General features: G+C 35.4%; 1 protein-coding gene across 1 annotated transcript in view; it reads left to right on the forward strand.

Moving 5' to 3' along the window:
• UNC79 (unc-79 homolog (C. elegans)) overlaps positions 1 to 8,813 on the forward strand; it is a 218,862-nt gene that overhangs the window by 40,702 nt on the left and 169,347 nt on the right. Inside the window, exons 3-4 of the mRNA XM_015566456.1 lie at positions 5,026 to 5,330; positions 8,750 to 8,813. The exon at positions 8,750 to 8,813 is cut by the window's right edge and continues 11 nt beyond it. Of these exons, the coding sequence (XP_015421942.1) occupies positions 5,026 to 5,330; positions 8,750 to 8,813 (369 nt within the window). The remainder of the gene's footprint in view (positions 1 to 5,025; positions 5,331 to 8,749) is intronic.

Raw genomic sequence — 8,813 nt, forward strand, 5'->3', positions numbered from 1 at the left:
GCACTGGAGTTCACTGCCGTGGGAGGCTTTGCGTAGGCAGACTGAACGCTTTGTAGAAAGAAGCTTCATGCGGTCAAGTCAGTTACTAGCCTTCTGCAGTCCTGCTATCACTTTGTTCTTATCTTTGGAGTATCTTTTCTTCTTTAAAACCTTTAGTGTCCCTGTTCTGTCTTAAAGGGATTCTGTTGATCAGATTCATAGATTTCATACTTGCATAGTAAGTTTAGGGCCTTGTTATAGGATATTTCCCTTATTTTTAAATTGCAGTGGAATGATTAGCTCAGTCTTCATAGTAATAATCAGATAAATTTATGCACAAAGGCATCTGATTCTGTTCTCTTGAATTCTCCTTTTGCCTTTGAGGTCAGTGTCCTCAGTGGGAAACACTTTCCTTTATCACAAATTTTGAAAGTTCTCGCCTGGAGAGGTACTTCTCAGTAAGAAGCAAATTCTGAATTCCGTTTGCAAAGAAACTGTGACATCCTAGTTGGCACTTGGAGCTTACTGCTTAGGTCTTAGCCATTGTGCCAAAAAATTAAGAAATTTAGGACACTGAAGTAATGTTTGCAAGACAGGAAGGTTCTATTTTCTTGGGCAATAGAATATGGTCATGGGTCATAGCATTTTTTTTTAAAGGTCATTGCATTTTAATGATCAAACTGATATTAAGGTATTTTGTTCAAGCGGCTGTTGGAGAAGATTCTATGCAATTGAGCCAAGTCCATTTTCAAAGGGAGACATCAACAGCTACCACTAGTAATAATACTAATGATAGCTATCATAATCATAGTAACATTGTATAATAATAATAGTAATTATATGTGTCAAGCACTGTTCTAAGCACTTTTCATGTATCATCTCATTTAATTAATCCCTTATAATAATTCTATGCAATAGTGTATTATTAAAACATTTTTAGTTACAGTATACATTCAATATTATTTTGTATTGGTTTCAGGTGTATGGCATGATGGTTAGGCAATCATAGCCTTTTATATAATTTTTACATTCAGAAGCACTTCTTGCTTTTAGAATTCAGATACTTGGAAGGAAATAAGAAGAAAGAATTAGAGGTGACTTTTCGTAGAGTAACCCTCTGTCTTTCTATTTGGATATTGTCAAGGATGCTAAAATTATTACTATGATTGAAATCTGCAACTTGAAGTTTCAGTAGCTTCATTTGAGTCAGAATTGCATTTTTAAAGTAATAGTCCTCTGGTATTCTTGCATGCATATAACTCTCATTGATTTCAGTAGACTTTTGTACATATTTCCAAAGGCAGTAATTATCCTCGCTGTTTAACTTCAATTAATTTAATCCACAGGAGAGGAGAGATTATGTTTAGCATAGCTGACTAGATCAGCAGTTGAATAGTCCACATATGTCCATTTAGCTGATAATTAGACTCAGGGTAGAGTTCATGGAGGTTCCCTAAACTGTAGGTTAGTGGAAGGCGAGTCCTGTGTGTTATTCAGCTTGCTAGCCTTCGAGCCTAGTGCAGTGTTTGGTCCTTAGAAGAAGATCAGTATATGTTTGTTGATTTGAATTGACTTTGGCTCATATTTCACCTATTGTAGGAACCCTTCTAGTGCATCGACTTCATCTAACCTGGGATCTTGGGTAAAATTTCATCTGAATTCTGATTTGTACTCATTTTAATTTAGTAGGAACCTAAGTGTAAGAATGGACACACAGTTTGCACACAACTACAGGGTTTAGTTTTTTTGTTTGCTTTTAGTATTAGAAGCAACTATGAAGATCATCTAACTTAATCCCCCCTCACTGCTACCAGAGGTGTCTGTCCGTAATTAGAAGCATTCAGGGCCATGTTTTAAATATCTAAGGTCTTTGAGGTTCTTGCCTTTTACCTGGCAGAATATTTAAAGGTTTCCAGTCTTCCCATGTTAAACATTCTCTTTCTTCTGATGCCATTCAAGCTGGTAGTACAGAACATCTTTTTAAAAATCATTAAGTTTGAGGAAAGTAACTTGCTGTTAACTCTTTAGAAAAAGTTTAATATGTTTTTAAAAGGGATTCTAGCCTCAGTTTGATATCATAATTGAATTATAATGCCTGATCACTTAGGAGAAGTATATAACTCTTCAAATTACTGATTTGAAGTCTACAGAGAAGCTTTAGAGCATAGAATGATCAAAGAAATTTTGTTTGGTGCATAAAGTCAACTCAAGTCAACATTTATAATCTTAGAGAAAGTTTATTTTATGTATTAATTTTCTGTGCTATAAATACCTTGGGGCAACTTCTCATCTTTACCAGCACCCACAGAGATCTTTTCTTGATTTCTCTTGATGTTGGAAGTAAATGCTTGATAAGGATCTCAGGAGGGAGAAGGAAAGGTGGAAAGTTGGATGCTGAGTCAAACTCTTCTGAGCAGGACTTTCTTAATATTCTTTTTGGTTGGATGTATAGACCTCTGGGAAAGAATTTCAAACGGGGAAGTTGGTTTTATGATTCCCAAGTTAGACAGTTTGGTTGGGGAAATAGGTGTGTGTGTTTTTTTCTGAATAAAACTCACAAGACATCATAAAATCATAATACATTGTACATTTATTCATGAGCCCTTCTTAAGTTTTTCCACAAGTGAAAACATTTCCTTACATTGAAACATGAATGGTAATTTAAAGCTGGTTTCATGGATAACTCATCCTCAGCCATTTTTTCCCCTCAATTTCACCTACTTATTAAATCTGAAGGCAGTGAGAGAGAAGTTTTACTGTCGACATTCTTCCCTCCCTGCATGTCTGAAGTTGTTGCTGCTATCATTTGGGAATGCCGCATATACAGGAAGGGAAAAATATCAAAATAGAGTCTCCAAAGTTGATTTACTAGTATTTGTCAAATTATATCAAACTTTGGAAAAATAGCAACGTATATTTGAAAATATAATGTGCTGTATTTTCCCTACCAAGGAAAAGTTTGATGAGAGCACTGTACTTGATTGAAAGGATAGTATTAATATATGATAAAGAGAACATTTTATTCTCAATGGTAAAGTGTTGTTTTTTTTTTATACCACTGCTGTAAGATCCACATCTTATAAATTTGGAAAGATGCTGGTAGTCAGCTAATTTAGGGCTGAAGTTTGGGAAATAATATTTCTGACATATCCATTGTGATTTTAAAGGTATTTTCAGCGGGATAGAATCCTGTAGTATTAAAATAGTTTTTTGTGGTGATTGGGCTTATTATCAAGACTATAACATTTAAAGGTGGTATTTTTAGGAGTAATTGAATTATGTGAGGAAAGAATAAAGCCTGATGGAAAATGATGATATTTATATTAGATGTAGACAGGCAGGGGTAACTGGAATGTTGATATTATCCCATTGTAAAGTAGAAGCTTACAAAGTTAAATACATCACACACAAAAAAGGTAAATTAAATCCCTTTAAAAGTTAAATAAAACCCTTACACTAAATTTTAAGTTATTTATTGCTAAGAAGTGTTACATAACTATTCTGAAATTATTTTTATTATTATTGATTGTTTTTCCCTCGACATTGGGGAACAGAAGACAAAGGAAATCGAGGTAAATTAGGCACATGGAAAACAAAAAGCATGTAGTTATTTTTCTGACATTGTAACATATTTTGCACTAAGAGTAAATAAAAATAAATGTAAATTTGGAATAGCAAGCATGCTTGACACTAACCAATTCTTCACCCCACTGTAAAATTTATAAATGTAATATCATTAACTAAGAACTTAGTAATATTTTATTCACATAGAATAATTGTAAAACAAGGCTATTTTTATGTATTGAAGCTTTTATAAATTGTTATGTTTTGCTTAACATATAAAAGCACATAAGTGCAGCAGATATTATCATTATAATGTATAGCTATTGTCTTTAATGATAAATAGTATAACCTCATTTTAAAAAATCTAAACATTTGGCTATGTAGTTATTTTTTCTATTTTTAAATTAACAACTTTTCTGCTTTATCGCTTTTACTAAAAGGTTTTTATTTAAAAATGAAGGCTAAAAGAAAGCCAATATATTTTTTATAATTTATTTTTATTCCCCTTAAACTTTTTGTTAACTTTCTAAATTATCTTTCCTCTAGTTTTTAGTGAGTTTTGTTGAATAATAACGTAAGTAGCAGCAGTAATATATGAGATCTTATTGTATGATATGCAGCTACCTGGCAGATACTGCTTGCTTAGTCTTTAGAATTTTGAAGGTAACTATTTAATAAACCATTGTTTGTATTCATAGAATAAAATGTTTCTTCCCCAACATGCAAAATTAAAAACACACACATAAATAACCATTATCATTAGTTCACAAACATATGCTACGGACCATTTAATATATATTATTTTACAGCTTTTCCAATGTAGTTTAGCTAACATTTTAGAAATATGTATTATTTCTAAATTCATATGCCTGTTTAAACTTCATTATCTCAAATGATACTGACAGAATGTCATGAAACAGTATCATAATATACATATAGACATTATTTTGATGCAATAAACATGTGATTTTTAAGACTTTCTTAATAAACACACATGTTTATTCTTTGCTAAAACATGTTTCTGCAAGTGCCATACCTATATTTTGCAAGTTTTATTTACCTGATTAAGAAAGTCTTGCTAAAAACTTCATTTGTTTTGAAAGCTTTTTAAAATTAAGAATAAAAGCCCTATCTTGGTAGACAAAGCCGCTACTTTTCCTTCCAGGAAACTTCTTCACCAGATCGATAAACTGTAAAACATGGGTTTGGCACTGAAACATGCATTTTTATATTTTTGCTCCTTACTAACCAGATAACACATGAGATGCAATGCAACTTCCGCAAAGTAAACCTTGCCTTATTGGTATCTGAGCACGAAGCTGTGTGACCTGTCCTAGATTTGCAGATGCTCCTGGTGTGGCAATTGCATCTTATGTGGGATATATCTGGTGTTTTATTATTTGTTTTTAGAGTGTCATTTCAATGTAATGTGCTGTTCTTTGTGTCTTTGTTGTCTCTTTTTTTTCTTTGTCCCCCCAACAGCATTTTGTCCCGCACAGGGAAGAAGGAAAGTCAAGATGCCTCCAATTTGACAGTGCCCATGACCATGTGTCTTTTTCCTGTGCCATTCCCACTCACCCCATCTCTAAGACCGCAGGTCAGTTCCATCAACCCTACTGTTACTCGCTCCCTCCTTTACAGCGTCCTGCGAGATGCTCCCTCTGAACGCAGCCTGCAAAGTCGTGATGCTCACTTGTCAGACTACCCTTCTTTGGACTATCAAGGCCTCTACGTGACTTTGGTGACTCTCCTGGATCTAGTTCCTTTACTACAGCATGGCCAACACGGTGAGCATTTACTCGAAAACTTTGAGAATGTACATGTATGTTTATGGAAGCTGGAGACTGTTGTTATTGGAATAAATTGCTTGAAAGGTCTCTGTGTGGCTAAAGCCTTTCATACACTGAAATTTAATTATGATGTTTTCCATCCTAACATCTCGCTGTTCTATGGCCAGAGGGATGCTATCCAAGTGGGTCTGAATTGGGGGCGATAGGCCGGGGAGAAGAGGAAGACTATAACAGGAATATATCTCTTCTTCCCTGGTCTGCTTATCATGGAAACTCTTGTTGAAATGATTTGGGAGCTAAGACTTAGAAAGTTGCCCCCTTGAAAATGTAAGAGGTGGAGCTTGAAGAGCAGGTCAAATGCACTGACTTAATTCTGTGATTTTTTTGGGGGCCACATCACAGAATCTCTCTGGGACTCATTTTTCCTGTCTTTAAACCCAGGAAATTAGATAAGAAGAAATCTCTAAAGAAAAAGAAATCTCTAAGAAGTGTTGCAAATGTAACTAACAACCAGTAGTTAATTACAAAATGTTAGCTATGTGGTAGAATGTCTGTATGCTGTATATGGTGTACAGTGAACAGTATCAGTGGTGCCTTAAGACAGAAGCTGGAGAACATGCTTCTTAATTCTTCCCCTTTCTTCTGGGTGTCTTGATTCAATTTCATTATCTTGCTTGCTTACCAAATTCTTCTAACCCATAAAAACTAGTCCAATAATATCTACTGCTCAACCATTCAGTGTTATAGTTGGGTGAATCAAATGGAAAGCCATACAGTAAGAAAAAGGATTTTTGCAGAAAATGAACTTTTAAAATGCCAGTTTTCTTAACTTGAAAGCACTGAGAATTTGGTTTCTGGAAGGATGATACCAAAGTTTCACTGTACAGAAATATTGGAATTTGGGAAATGGGTGGGTGATGAGGGGTTATTTTGCTTTTTAGTTATGACTAACTCTCCTGTGAAAATGCTTAATGGTTTATTTAGTAAGATGTGTTCCTAATTTAAAAACAAATCTACTTTCATACAAATGATGAAATGATCATTGTTGAATTTGTTTTTGCTTATATTTACAATTCTGTATTATAGCGAATATAAAAACTTAGAAATCTGTAAGCTTGCTTATCATATAATTTTGTAGCTGTTTTAAGCCAAGTCACTTTTATTGTGATCCTATCCCACTCAGAACTTAAAGGAGATGACCCTTTGAACAGAAGGCTGCCAGAGTTGATTGTGGGGTGAGCTTGTCAGTGCTTTTCCTTTGTGACTCCAGCCCTGAGGTCATCCTGGACCTGTCTGGTGCTGGGCTGGGCCACTGTGTTAGGCAGCCGATCTTTATCTTCAGAGGCCCTTGATTAAGATAGAAGCATTCACTTTGGTGACTCACAACTCATGTAATTGCAATTAATGTGTAAATTATGACAATTTCAGGGGGGATGATTTGTATTTTTGCTTTTATACCCACAGCTATTTTGTGACTTTTCACTGTTATGTATATACCGAGCTCTTGTTCTGCATAACAAAGCTTGAAAGACAGGGGGAACCTCACTAGACCATCCCTTAGAGGTTACAAACAGTACAGCATTGTTTCTCTGAGCATGGTCTGAACAACATCAGAATCGCTGAGGAATCTTGAAACATGGAATTCTGGGTCCCAAGCCAGGATTTCTAAATAAGAATCACTGAATTTTTAACTAGCTCTCTGGATGATTCTTTTGTACACCAGGTTTGAGAACAAACTGCGGCTAGGGCTAGAGGCTGTGTCTGCGCCTGGGGCAGTGCAGTGTTCCCGGAAGAGTCCCATTTTTTGTCTCAGTTCAGCCTACTAACTCTTAGGAAATCTTGGACAATCACTCCCCTTTTCCAGGACTCAGTTTCCTCATATGAAGAATATTCCAGGTGGGCTCTCAGGCCCCTCTCCGTGCGAATGTTCTGGAAGTAGGCTAAAACGCAGCTGAGGTGTCTTTTTATGCACAGCCTCAGTTAATTACTAGTGAACCACCTGTGGATTTTCTGTGTCTTCACTGGGAACCCAAGGCCGACTGACCTTGCTCCCAGTGTGTAGTGTGGCCACATCTTCTCTGTTGACAGTTGATTGCTTGCTGAGATGGCACATTAATTTTAATGAAAGTCAGAAATGACATTAGGCATCAAAATAGCACTAAGAAGGTAAATCTGCAAAACAAGTCTAATAGTTTTCTTTTATAATGAATATGGAAACCATCAAAATCTTCATTGTCAAGGCAGTGGCTGATGACCTATATTTTGGGAGGTCCAGAATTCAAAATACACATTCAGTGCAATGGGATTTGGTCTACACGCATTCTAAAGCTAAATAGTTATGTTTTTTTCAAATTTCCTCTATTTTTACTCCTTGTGCAGGTAATAATAATCGTAATAATACACACATTAATAAAATGGCTAATATATGCAGAACACACATTATGTATTATGTTAAGCACTTTTACATTTATCTCATTTAAAGCTCCTAACAATCCTTTTAATGAAGTGAGGTAGGTACTGTCCCTATCCCTATTTAAAAATGTTGATAGATTATTATTAGGTGGCACGTTCTTCTGTGATAATCGATAACTAAATACTCAGGGACATGCAGCAGTAGTTTACGGTTTCCTTTCTTTGGTGCATCTGAAATCTGCCCTGGTGCTGGGAGATGCACATTACCTTATTGCCCAAGACTCCAGATGTAGGAAGATTGTAGTTTGGTTATGGGTTAGAAATAGCCTGTTTTTAATTTTTTTTGTTAATCCTCACCTGAGGATATTTTTCCATTGATTTTTTAGAGAGAGTGGAAGGGAGGAGAGAAACACACAGAGAGAAACATCAATGTGAGAGAGACACATCGATTGGTTGCCTCCTGTGCATGCCCCAAAATACATGCCCTTGACCAGGAATTGAACCCAGGATCCTTCAGTCCGCAGGTCAATACTCTATCCACTGAGCAAAACTGGCTAGGGCTAGCCTGGCTTTATTTCCAGTCCTGCCCTTGACTTTTCTAAAACTTCCAGTGAGAAAATAGTTTAACATCCTGTGCCACAGTTATCTTGTGTAATAAAAATGGAGGTAAGAATGCTGGAAGGATTTCGGGATTCATTAGCCCATGGACAGTGCTTCTAATTTATGAAATTAAGGAGTAATATGAATAACAAGTATTACTAAAGCTTGATAAAGTATTGAGGAAAAGCTCATGTACTAGATATTTATTTGTCTTAGTGCAGTCATTTATTGAGCAAATGCTGTATACTTACTATACTGAGTAGTATGTTTTAGAACTTTTAATAGGAAGGGAACAATAGTTGCTTATAATTTAAATCAGTTCATAAAAACTTAGAATGTATAATTAGCATATTTTGTTAAATGGCAAAATATTCAGCGGCTGATTACTTAATTTTCTTTTGTAGATCTTGGACAGTCAATATTTTATACAACCACATGTTTGCTGCCCTTTCTCAATGATGATATTCT

This window comes from Myotis davidii, unplaced genomic scaffold, assembly GCF_000327345.1.
Source record: "Myotis davidii unplaced genomic scaffold, ASM32734v1 scaffold1703, whole genome shotgun sequence".
NCBI lineage: Eukaryota > Metazoa > Chordata > Mammalia > Chiroptera > Vespertilionidae > Myotis > Myotis davidii.